General features: G+C 39.7%; 1 protein-coding gene across 1 annotated transcript; it reads left to right on the top strand.

The window, feature by feature from the left end:
* Positions 1-213: 213 nt before the first annotated feature.
* LOC141695641 (uncharacterized) lies at positions 214-1597 on the top strand. The gene is made up of 3 exons (XM_074499873.1): positions 214-491; positions 568-979; positions 1094-1597. Exons 1-3 carry the CDS (start codon positions 214-216, stop codon positions 1595-1597), a joined length of 1194 nt encoding a protein of 397 aa, XP_074355974.1.
* The last annotated feature ends 11904 nt before the right edge of the window (positions 1598-13501 follow it).

The following is a 13501-nucleotide window of genomic DNA, read 5'->3' as shown; positions in this document are numbered from 1 at the left end:
CTCTGATTATGAAAAAGCTTTCCTAAAAATTAAAGAGCAGTTGGGAAATCCTCCAATGTTGACCAAGCCGGAAAACGGTGAGACACTGATTCTTTACTTGGCAGTGTCTGAATACTCTGTCAGAGCAGTGTTGGTGAAGTAGGAAGCAAGCCACCAGTGGCCCGTATACTATGTGAGCAAAAGGTTGCTGGATGCGAAACCAGATATACCAGCATGGAAAAGCTGGTGTACGCCCTTATTCTTGCGGCACGAAAGTTAAGACCATATTTTCAGGCTCATCGAATAGAAGTTCGCACCGCTTATCCGCTCCCGCATCTTCTACACAAACCTGAATCGTCGGGAAGAATGTTAAAATGGGCGGTAGAGTTAGGACAATTCGATTTGGAATATTGTCCTCGCACGGCAATCAAGGGACAGGCATTGGCAGATTTCATACTTGAGTTTGACTCTGAAGTAGATGACAAGGCCATAGTGCTGGCTGAACCTTCCTCGTGAAGAAATTTGTAGAAGGGAGGAACTCCCACACCCTTGGTGGATCTTACATGTCGATGGGGCTGTTAACAACAGTGGATCAGGTGCCGGAATTGTCTTGGTCACTCCGGAAGGGCACCGTTTGATGAGTGTTATCCATTTCAAATTTTATGTCACTAACAATGACGCCGAGTATGAAGCTTTGATCAACGGTCTGAAATTAGCTCTGGAAGTGGGGGTTATGAATCTGATAGTTCGGAGTGACTCTGAATTAGTTGTGAACCAAGTTAACGGAGGTTTCCAGGCCCGGGGACCTCGGACAGAGTTATACATGAGATGTGCGCAACTCCTATTGGAAAGATTTGGAAATGCCAGGCTAGAAAGTGTTCCGCGGGAAGAAAATAGTAATGCAGATGCTTTGGCCAAGATGGGATCACAGATGGACAGCGTCCAACTTGGAAAAATCCCTTTGGGAATCCAGGAAATCTCGAGTATTCCAGAGGTAGAGGTATTGCAGACATAAAAAATCTCACAAGAAAGCTGGATGACCCTCATTCATAACTATATTCAAACAGGAGTTGTACCAGAAGACAAACTACAGGCTCGACGCCTTCGATACTAGGCTGCAAAGTATGTTGAATATGATGGGGTATTATACAAGAGAGGATTTAACCAGCCACTATTACGATATGTGGGCAGAGACGAGGGAAATTATATTCTCAGAGAGGTGCATGAAGGGATTTGTGGCAATCACTCGGGGGGTGGTTCGTTGGCATTAAAAGTCCTCAGACAAGGATACTACTGGCCAACTATGAAAGAAGATGCCTTCAAGTTTGTCCGGGCTTGTGATCGTTGCCAGCGATTCGCCAACTATTCCAACGCCCCGGCATCAACCATTACCTCATTGGAAAGTCCTTGGTCTTTTTCCATGTGGGGAATCGATCTCATTGGAGAGTTGCCCAAAGCAAAAGGAAGTGTGAAATACGCTGTGGTGGCCGTGGACTACTTTACCAAATGGGCGGAAGCTATACCACTGGCCACGATCACAGCAAAGAAGATAAGGGACTTTGTTTTCAAATCCTATATTATGCAGATTCGGTATCCCATACAAACTCATCTCGGATAATGGGAAGCAGTTTGATAGTAAAGAGCTAAGGAAGCTCACATGAGGACTTGAACATTAAAAAGGATTTTGCCGCAGTTTATCACCCGCAAAGCAATGGTCAGACAGAAGCTATAAATAAAATCATAAAACATACTTTGAAGGCAAAGTTGGAAGAGAAGAAATGAGATTCGCCAGAGGAGATGCCAATGATCATCTGGTCTTACAACACAACTCCCAGATTGACTACAGGAGAAAACCCATTTCTGCTGACTTATGGGTATGAGGCCATGGTTTCCGTAGAGGTAGAAGCCGGATCCCTCCGGAGAGACTTATTTGTTGAGGAAGATGCAGAAGTTAACCAGAGGCTCCACTTGGATTTGTTAGATGAAGCCCGAACAAACTCTCAATTAAAGCTTGCTGCATATCAGTAGAGAATCACAAGGTATTTTAATAAAAAAGGTAAAATTCGTGCCATTCAAGGCTGGGGATCTTGTGTTGCGAAAGGTGATGCCTAACACTAAGATAGCTCAGCACGGGGTGCTCGGAGCTAATTCGGAGGGATCGTACAAGGTCAAAGCTATACTCTGGAAGGGAACCTATCGCTTGGAAGATCTGGATGGCAAACCTATTCCTCGAGCATGGAATGCGGAGCATTTACGGAAGTATTATCAGTAGGGTGTGGCTTTGTCCCCCTCATTTCTATAATTAATTCCTATGTAATAGACTAGTAGCAAATAAATTCCTCCTAGCCTAGGGGGTAGTGCATATGACTACAAACCCTAGAACTAGCAGAAGGAAGAAAATTTGCAAATAATTTTCCCATAGGGCATAGTAGCCATGGGACTGGTTTAATTTGTACACTAGAGTGCATTATCAATAAAATAAAGAAGTTACTTCAAATTGCTTTATCTGCTTGGCATGTAAAATTTTCATTTGAAGAAAACCAGAGACGCGCCCTATGATAAGGTGCGCCCTCTCAAAGAATTGTTGGTCCGTAATCGAGATAACATAACATGCATAAAAGGACGTGCCTAAAAGTTGATAATGAAGAAATAAAAGTGTATGGCTAGTCAAATAAATTAAGGTAAAGTCCTTAACATCAAGGCCCGCCATTGGTTTGGTACTTAAATAAATTACTGCAAAAGAGTCACTGATAAGAAAGGAGTATTTGACACTTGCACGTTAAAAAGAAACAGGGCGCGTCCTCATTTCAAAAAGCTCAGTAAATCCAAATGATATAAGGACAATTTTAAAAAAAAAATCTTGAACGAAGGTAAGTGCCTATGATAAATGTTTTCTAAATACTAAAAGGCGCACCCATAACAGATTATCTTATGTTCTGACTATGATAAAAGTGCGCTGTGATAAAAGGTCGCCACTCATGTTTCAGTATGACGCAAGTGTGTGATGGTTTGAAAGGGAATCAAAACAATATAACATTAGGGTGTGCCCTGTATGGTCGATGCACCTTAATAGATCTTTATCTGCATAAGATAGAGTAATATAAACCCATACGATATGTTGTAATGCAAAAAATTAAATAGTAGAAAAAAATAAGTCGTACAACTTTGCACAACATCAAATGAGGGCTGGCTCCTCAGAAGTATTTGAAACTTAAGTACGAGTTCAGGTTAAAACATAAATCCAGGCGCACCCTGAGATTCGTCTGTTGAGGGGATGGTATGAAGAGGAACAGTAGGATCAGCTTCAGGCGCGTCCTTAGAGGTTTCCTCTCTTGGCGCACCCTCATCTTCTTCCTCTAATCCAAGCTTTACCCTCCTCGCCTTGATCTCTACAACATGCTCCTTCTTGAACTCCACCATCTCAGCAACCGTTTCTTCCCCAAACTTCTCAAAAGTATAATCAGGGTCATTGGCCATAAAACCAATCCTATTCTCATCAGGCCACCCCATTTTTTGATGTTCCTCAAGATATTCAATCATCAAGTTGGCTCCTCTAAGCTCAGTATGGAGAAAGGTAGCCTTTTTATTGGAAATCTCGAGCTATGAAGTGAGATTAGCCACCTCATCCTTGAGGAATGAGATCTCAGAGTCTTTGGCTTTGATGTCTTTGGCATGCAGAAAATCTTTATCTTTGAGGGTGTTCTTCAAGATGCTATTATCGCCCTGCAGCCTCTCGAGGCACGCCTTCTCTTCAAGAAGCTTGTCCACCACTAAGGTGGAATGGACGAACAATTGGCAGGATGCTTTTATAGAAGCACGAGTGGCCTCTTCCAAGTCCTTGGCTTGCCACTGTTCCACTTCTTCATCTGAAACATGAAGGAAACCAATGGGGCCAAGAGAATTTAAAGTAGCAAATGAAGGCGCGCCCTCTGTTCTGGGCCTTTTAGGCGCGCCCTACTTCTCTGTGAGATCAATTATGGGCCTTTTCGGGACAGGAGTTGTTTGAGGGATAGGAGTAGGAGTTGGGACGGATGCATGTGCCGAAGGAGCATCTCTCTTTGGCTTGGGCTTAGGTTTGTCACCAGGGCGCGCCCCGAATGACTTGGGAATTCTTGGAGGAGCCATTTCTGCACAAAACATAGAACATATTAGTTAAACTTGATGAACAGACATGCTGAGCAAAGCAATAAATAAAGGCAATTGATAAAGATACCATTGATAAAAATATATAAAATGCTAAGCCTCGAGTAAAAAGAACGCGCCTTGAGTAACAGAAAGTTTGTCAAACAATATGAACAAGAATTTATATCAGTAATCTAGTATGCTAATATAAAAGCTAACAGGAAGAAGGCTAAGACGCGCCAATTATGGAAGGCGCGCCTTTAGACTTTATAATTATTGAACCTGAAGGGGCCTGGCAATGTAAATAGCTATCTTCTGCCTCATCTTCTTCTTCAGCTTCTTCTTCACTATCTAGGTCAATAACATGAGAAACAGGGGCACCTTTCCTAAATTTTATGAATTTATACTTTGTTCCTACTTGGTCAGAAAGGATTCCGACTCGCATCAAATTGGTCCTAGTAACTAAAGTCTTCAAGTTCCACCTCTCAGCAGCCACTCTGAGAAGGGCTTCAACTCGCCTTTTAGGCTCGCCCTTAAGTGGTTTGGCCGCTGGTCTGTCTAAAAAGAATAAGGTTGTAAAAAAAAGAAGAAAACAAGGAACATAGAAATAATATAAGATGAAAGGGCGCACCCTTACTTGGTGACATGTTGAATCTTATTCTTAGTCTGGGAACATCATACAAGTAAAAGAAGTTTTACTTCCAACCTTTTTCATGACTATGCTTGCCAGAGGAGAAACCTTTCTTATTATGTTGCTTGTCTGCAACCAAGTAGTAGTATCCATGGTCAGATTTTCTCAAGTTAAAGAAATAGGTGACTTCTGCCATCGAAGGCTGAGGAAAACCCAGGTCCGTATAGAGAATGAACAGAGCCAGAATAAATTTGTAGCTGTTGGGAGAAAGTTGGAGTGGAGCCACATCATAAAGTTCTATCACTTCCCTAAGATAGGGATGTAAGGGCGCGCCTATACCCAAAGATATCAACTTAGGGATGGTTACCATCCTAGGGATCTTGAAGTTTCTCCTGTAGTTAAAAATATGGGGGTGCATCATGCTCAAAGGGCGCGCCCATATTCCTTCCATATCATAAAATTCCATGAGCCATTCTAATTGCTCATCTCAATAAGCCAAGGACAGACCCACGCAGAAAAGCTTCCCATGCTCCTTCCTAAAGCGTTTCTTCACAGCTTCACTGCATGGTTCGAATTCGTTCCAGTCAAAGTCTAATTCACTGTCAGAAACTTCCCAGTATTGGAAAGGGATTGGAGAAGGTTCAGGAGAGATGGAAAATTGAAAAGAGTCCTCGTCAAAAAAATTCAATTCATTGCGAAGGGGCGACATGTTTCCTTCAAGCGCGCCCTCAGACGTGGGAGAAGTGGGCGCGTCCTGTGATTTATGTAGTGATAGGCTTGGAGAAATAGCCCTATAGGAGACTTTGGATAGCCCTGCATCTACATTAATGCCCCTTTCAACACCTCTATATCTATCAACATTCAAGCTCTCGAACCAGTCGTCATCATCTAATTTTGTGTTGGTAGGGGCTGGGGATCTTTCTTTTTAAATTAGCTTTTGCTTCCCGTATCTACGAGATAAAGGAATTTTGTCCGTGGAAGAACTGTTTGAAGAATCTGCCATCAGGGTACCTTTTTTGGAATATTGAACAAGGTGCGCCACCCGGTTCAGAAACTCATGGGTATGGTGGGCGTTTGGAGGTTGAGGTTCGAAGTAGGTGTTTGGAGGTGAATAGATTCCCAAATTGATAAGGAAATTCTTGAATAGGTGAAAGGGAGAGGACGCACCCTCCTCTTCCAGCTGTCAAGAAAACCAAAGAAATGTTGAGGGCACGCCCAATTCGAGAGAATGAGATATGAAAGTATGAAGGAAATAGAAAAGTAGTGGTGGGATTAAAAGAATGGTATTTCCTATGACCTATGTCAGCTTCCTTCTAAGACGAGTCATATACTAAGAAGGTGCCTCCTATCAATTATAAAATCTATACAGACTGCTATAGAGTGTGAATATTAAGCTACTGGGAGATTAGATGACAATGACGTTGCTGATAATAAAGAGGACGCGCCTTGTATAAATGTAAAGGTTTGCCTTATCATGAGATATATGCTTTTGATTTTAGGGGTAAACGGTTGAGATTCCTAGAAACATGAAATTAAAGATTGGACCCAATAATTTTGGATCTAAAACAACAAAAATTTGAAATTACACATATACATACACATATACATATATCATTTTATGCATATCATCAAGAACAATTGGGAAAGTTGAAGAGATAATATGGCATGCAGCATGATCCATTTGACATAATTCAGAAATGTGAGAAGTTTTACATACCTTTTAAATTGAGGAAGAAGTTAGCCGGAAATGATTTGGAGAATGGAAACAGAAAAGGCCGATTCTGGGCGAAATGGCACCGCCGGAGTTGAAGTTTTTTGGAGAACAAAGAGAAAGTAAAGAGAGAGGAGAGAGTAAAAGTAAAAGACTTATAGTGACCTGTAGTTATAGGTAAAAAAGGACAACTGTCAAATCAATCACATCAATCATGATTACCGAAGAATAAGGGAAACCGTTTCAAATCATTTAAAATATTAGGACGCGCCCTCTTAAAGGCGGGCCTCATATGATTATCACAGCAACTAGAAATTCTGAATGCAAGATATGGAACTTTAAAAATGCATGCCCTGTAGAGGGCGCGCGTCTAGTAGATAGTACCTGGAAAGTTTGTTTATACAGATTTTAGTAAAGATGAAGAAAAATTACAATCCCATTTTCAATGACATATGGAATTTGGGGGGTAGTTGTTATGCCCAAAAATTGGTATAAACAATATTCAGGTGTTAGATTGATAAAAAAGGGAAGATTGAAGAAGGAACGCCTAAAATTGAGGAACAGATAAGGTCACCTTTCCATAAAAGGGAAGAGGGCGCGCCTTATACATAATCAGGACGCGCCCTATGGTGACAATGGTTGATGGACAAGTTGCAGTTGTCCATGCATGGGAGGCGCGCCCTCAAACATAGTGAGGAAGGCGCGCCCAATTACTAAAGAAAGGGTGAGGAATTCCTTGATTGAATTCCTTCATATGGTGCGTCTTAGGGCGCACCCTAAGTGAGAGAGATAGCTTAGATAGGACTTCAACATGAAGTCCTATCAGTCATTTCCCTATTCTCATCAGGCCACCCCATTTTTTGATGTTCCTCAAGATATTCAATCATCAGGTTGGCTCCTCTAAGCTCAGTGTGGAGAAAGGTAGCCTTTTTATTGGCAATCTCGAGCTATGAAGTGAGATTAGCCACCTCATCCTTGAGGAATGAGATCTCAGAGTCTTTGGCTTTGATGTCTTTGGCATGCAGAAAATCTTTATCTTTGAGGGTGTTCTTCAAGATGCTATTATCGCCTTGCAGCCTCTCGAGGTGCGCCTTCTCTTTAAGAAGCTTGTCCACCACTAAGGTGGAATGGACGAACAACTGGCAGGATGCTTTTATAGAAGCACGAGTGGCCTCTTCCAAGTCCTTGGCTTGCCACTGTTCCACTTCTTCATCTGAAACATGAAGGAAACCAATGGGGCCAAGAGAATTTAAATTAGCAGATGAAGGCGCGCCCTCTGTTCTGGGCCTTTTAGGCGCGCCCTACTTCTCTGTGAGATCAATTATGGGCCTTTTCGGGACAGGAGTTGTTTGAGGGATAGGAGTAGGAGTTGGGACGGATGCATGTGCCGAAGGAGCATCTCTCTTTGGCTTGGGCTTAGGTTTGTCACCAGGGCGCGCCCCGAATGACTTGGGAATTCTTGGAGGAGCCATTTCTGCACAAAACATAGAACATATTAGTTAAACTTGATGAACAGACATGCTGAGCAAAGCAATAAATAAAGGCAATTGATAAAGATACCATTGATAAAAATATATAAAATGCTAAGCCTCGAGTAAAAAGAACGCGCCTTGAGTAACAGAAAGTTTGTCAAACAATATGAACAAGAATTTATATCAGTAATCTAGTATGCTAATATAAAAGCTAACAGGAAGAAGGCTAAGACGCGCCAATTATGGAAGGCGCGCCTTTAGACTTTATAATTATTGAACCTGAAGGGGCCTGGCAATGTAAAGAGCTATCTTCTGCCTCATCTTCTTCTTCAGCTTCTTCTTCACTATCTAGGTCAATAACATGAGAAACAGGGGCACCTTTCCTAAATTTTATGAATTTATACTTTGTTCCTACTTGGTCAGAAAGGATTCCGACTCGCATCAAATTGGTCCTAGTAACTAAAGTCTTCAAGTTCCACCTCTCAGCAGCCACTCTGAGAAGGGCTTCAACTCGCCTTTTAGGCTCGCCCTTAAGTGGTTTGGCCGCTGGTCTGTCTAAAAAGAATAAGGTTGTAAAAAAAAGAAGAAAAAAAGGAACATAGAAATAATATAAGATGAAAGGGCGCACCCTTACTTGGTGACATGTTGAATCTTATTCTTAGTCTGGGAACATCATACAAGTAAAAGAAGTTTTACTTCCAGCCTTTTTCATGACTATGCTTGCCAGAGGAGAAACTTTTCTTATTATGTTGCTTGTCTACAACCAAGTAGTAGTATCCATGGTCAGATTTTCTCAAGTTAAAGAAATAGGTGACTTCTGCCATCGAAGGCTGAGGAAAACCCAGGTCCGTATAGAGAATGAACAGAGCCAGAATAAATTTGTAGCTGTTGGGAGAAAGTTGGAGTGGAGCCACATCATAAAGTTCTATCACTTCCCTAAGATAGGGATGTAAAGGCGCGCATATACCCAAATATACCAACTTAGGGATGGTTACCATCCTAGGGATCTTGAAGTTTCTCCCGTAGTTAAAAATATGGGGGTGCATCATGCTCAAAGGGCGCGCCCATATTCTTTCCATATCATAAAATTCCATGAGCCATTCTAATTGCTCATCTCAACAAGCCAAGGACAGACCCACGCAGAAAAGCTTCCCATGCTCCTTCGTAAAGCGTTTCTTCATAGCTTCACTGCATGGTTCGAATTCATTCCAGTCAAAGTCTAATTCACTATCAGAAACTTCCCAGTATTGGAAAGGGATTGGAGAAGGTTCAGGAGAGATGGAAAATTGAAAAGAGTCCTCGTCAAAAAAATTCAATTCATTGCGAAGGGGCGACATGTTTCCTTCAAGCGCGCCCTCAGACGTGGGAGAAGTGGGCGCATCCTGTGATTTATGTGGTGATAGGCTTGGAGAAATAGCCCTATAGGAGACTTTGGATGGCCCTGCATCTACATTAATGCCCCTTTCAACACCTCTATATCTATCAACATTCAAGCTCTCGAACTAGTCGTCATCATCTAATTTTGTGTTGGTAGGGGCTGGGGATCTTTCTTTTTGAATTAGCTTTTGCTTCCCGTATCTACGAGATAAAGGAATTTTGTCCGTGGAAGAACTGTTTGAAGAATCTGCCATCAGGGTACCTTTTTTGGAATATTGAACAAGGTGCGCCACCTGGTTCAGAAACTCATGGGTATGGTGGGCGTTTGGAGGTTGAGGTTCGAAGTAGGTGTTTGGAGGCGAATAGATTCCCAAATTGATAAGGAAATTCTTGAATAGGTGAAAGGGAGAGGACGCACCCTCCTCTTCCAGCTGTCAAGAAAACCAAAGAAATGTTGAGGGCGCGCCCAATTCGAGAGAATGAGATATGAAAGTATGAAGGAAACAGAAAAGTAGTGGTGGGCTTAAAAGAATGGTATTTCCTATGACCTATGTCAGCTTCCTTCTAAGACGAGTCATATACTAAGAAGGCGCCTCCTATCAATTATAAAATCTATAAAGACTGCTATAGAGTGTGAATATTAAGCTACTGGGAGATTAGATGACAATGACGTTGCTGATAATAAAGAGGACGCGCCTTGTATAAATGTAAAGGCTTGCCTTATCATGAGATATATGCTTTTGATTTTAGGGGTAAACGGTTGAGATTCCTAGAAACATGAAATTAAAGATTGGACCCAATAATTTTGGATCTAAAACAACAAAAATTTGAAATTACACATATACATACACATATACATATATCATTTTATGCATATCATCAAGAACAATTGGGGAAGTTGAAGAGATAATGTGGCATGCAGCATGATCCATTTGACAGAATTCAGAAATGTGAGAAGTTTTACATACCTTTTAAATTGAAGAAGAAGTTAGCCGGAAATGATTTGGAGAATGGAAACAGAGAAGGCCGATTCTGGGCGAAATGGCACTGCCGGAGTTGAAGTTTTTTGGAGAAGAAAGAGAAAGTAAAGAGAGAGGAGAGAATAAAAGTAAAAGACTTATAGTGACCTGTAGTTATAGGTAAAAAAGGACAACTGTCAAATCAATCACATCAATCATGATTACCGAAGAATAAGGGAAACCGTTTCAAATCATTTAAAATATTAGGACGCGCCCTCTTGAAGGCGTATGATTATCACAGCAACTAGAAATTCTGAATGCAAGATATGGAAATTTAAAAATGCATGCCCTGTAGAGGGCGCGCGTCCAGTAGATAGTACCTGGAAAGTTTGTTTATACAGATTTTAGTAAAGATGAAGAAAAATTACAATCCCATTTTTAATGACATATGGAATTTGGGGGGTAGTTGTTATGCCCAAAAATTGGTATAAACAATATTCAGGTGTTAGATTGATAAAAAAGGGAAGATTGAAGAAGGAACGCCTAAAATTGAGGAACAGATAAGGTCACATTTCCATAAAAGGGAAGAGGGCACGCCTTATACATAATCAGGACGCGCCCTATGGTGACAATTGTTGATGGACAAGTTGCAGTTGTCCATGCATGGGAGGCGCGCCCTCAAACATAGTGAGGAAGGCGCGCCCAATTACTAAAGAAAGGGTGAGGAATTCCTTGATTGAATTCCTTCCTATGGTGAGTCTTAGGGCGCGCCCTAAGTGAGAGAGATAGCTTAGATAGGACTTCAACATGATTATTTGGATGGGCTCTGTGGAAGATTCAAGGAAGATGGAGATTATTCTTACTAACCTATTTGATGCAGGTACTCTGTTGAAGAACTCCTTCCTGTAGCATATCTATAAGAAAGGCGGTGTCCGTGGTCAGAGACCTCCAGGGGTATGCCTGGACTGAAGGCCTCCTCATGTAGTCAATAAGTGTCCTCATTGGGGATGCGGGGTGAAACAGCTGGTAGAGGAGGGTTATCCTTGGCCAGGTAGATGCCTTATCCGTGAAGTCTCGAAGTCGCGGACGAGCCTTGGGCCTTTGTGGTTGAGCCTCATCGGCGGACATTCCTAAAGCTAGTAGAAAACGGTTTCCAGTGGGTTTCCCATTGGGCCTCGAGATAAGAAATCTAGGCCCATTAGGTTTCTTATTCCCCAAGAACTACGTGGGCTTGATTCCCTATAAATAGGGATACATAGTCAAATTGTAAGGGTCAGAAGCGAGAGGGAAAAGGAGCCACCACTAACCCTAAGCAATCTCAGCCCCCAATAATCACCACCACCAAACACTGTTCATCTTTTCCGATGAATACTATTCATCGGATCCACCAATTACTGTTCACATTTCCGATGAGGAACCGCCATCACAGATCTTGTTTCCGGTTACGAACCTCAGACTTTGTTGTCCCCAAATTCCTCCGTCAATAATATATATAATTGCTGATAAAAGTTATGCATAAATTATTGATATATAATTTATATATCGACTTATATAATGCAGGAGACATGGTGGATAGGTCAGGGACAAGCTCCAGATGATAAACTTCAAGGCTTCTTAGATTCGACATGCGGACAAAATGATTGTAGTGCTATCCAACCAGGAGGATCATGTTATGACCCAAACACTCTACAAAATCATGCATCTTTTGCTCTTGATCTCGTTTTCAGAAAAACAGGAGATTGTAATGCTGATATTGGCACTCCAGCTGTTAGTGATCAATCTTTTGGAAATTGTCACTACCCTTGATTTGTAGATTATTTACTAATCTATTAAAATTAAACTAGAGCATAATTTGTAGTTTTAGTTAAAAACCAGGTTGGATCTTTTGTTTCTTAATAGATAATTATTGTAAAATTTAATGTTAAAATTATTCAATATTTTATTGTTTAAGATTCTGATGCCGTCAGTAACATGTTAAATTAAATATTTGTATTATTTATTCTAAAAATACAACCAAAATATATTATGATACACTATTTTAGTAATATATGTTCATTTAAAATTATGTATATAATAATAATAATAATAATAATAATAAAATAATAAAGATGATGCAATACATGAGTTATGTGTTTGTATTATAAAATTTGAAATATTAAAATTTGATGGTTGCTCGATTGAACCTAATATTTTAATTATGTTCAAATTTAAAATAAACATGTAACCATGAACCACTAAATTTTGATATGTCCACGGTTGATCAATGCCTCTTGAATCTATTATTTGTATATGTCTATGGTTGATTAATTTGTATATGTATACAAATTAATTGCCATCCATGTTTTGACCTATTTATTAATTTGTCATTTTGAATTGTATTTAACAGTTTAATTAATTAAAATTTAATCAATGATCTAGATTATGGTTTTTTTATATATAACAAGTGTGTCCCTACAATCTTATCCTAAGTCAAGAGAGAACTCTAATATATAGTAGAGAACCTGAATTTTATTGTGAATTATCATCATATAGTACAATTTTATTTTAAAAAAAGTTGATTACATTGTAAATAAATTTTGGATAAGTGTGATTCTACAACAAAAACACTTTGAAAGATTTCATTAATTTTAAATATTTTTTAAATAAAAAATGTGGAATTTCGTTTTGGATTTGGTAATTTAAATTTGTAAATTTATATGATAAAAATATCGGTAATAGGCTGAAAAAGTATCTAAAAAGATCTAATTTGGATATTTCTGCCATGTATTTTAAATAAATACGTGTATTATATATAATTATATTTATATAATCTCTACTAAAGAGAGTTCTCCCAAGATTGCTACTCATATGAACACACGTAAAAAAACTATATTGCTACTCTATTATCTTCTTTGTATTGTTTTATTTGATGTAAATTTTTAACGAAAAACAACTCGTAATATATCAATTGTGACACTTTTGTACCTTATGATTAAATAATTTAATATATATATAAAGGTCTTATTTTAGATGGGATAATTATATCTGTTTGCCTTGTATTAAGGCATTTATCTCATTATTATATATAGAATATGCCTTTATTGTATTGAGGTTCCTTGTTTTGGGTTTTTCAAGAAATGGGAAGGTAAGTTTGGTGTCATCGGTTTTGAAAGTAATACCTTCGTAGGTGACAGTATAGGGGGTTATTAAATTGAAGAAAGGTGTACCTAATATGACAAGATGATGTATTCCTTTGACGAAAGCATTTTTA

This window comes from Apium graveolens, chromosome 11 (genome assembly GCF_009905375.1).
Source record: "Apium graveolens cultivar Ventura chromosome 11, ASM990537v1, whole genome shotgun sequence".
Taxonomy (NCBI): domain Eukaryota; kingdom Viridiplantae; phylum Streptophyta; class Magnoliopsida; order Apiales; family Apiaceae; genus Apium; species Apium graveolens.
Note: the sequence above shows the minus strand (reverse complement) of the source record. Positions and strands in the feature narration are given on the sequence as shown.

Coding starts and splice junctions, on each gene's coding strand:
- LOC141695641 (XM_074499873.1), top strand. CDS start 214: ATGGAAAAGCTGGTGTACGCCCTTATTCTTGCGGCACGAAAGTTAAGA. Junction 492..567: donor GTGCTGGCTGAACCTTCCTC/GTGAAGAAATTT, acceptor TGTTAACAACAG/TGGATCAGGTGCCGGAATTG. Junction 980..1,093: donor CGAGTATTCCAGAGGTAGAG/GTATTGCAGACA, acceptor CTTCGATACTAG/GCTGCAAAGTATGTTGAATA.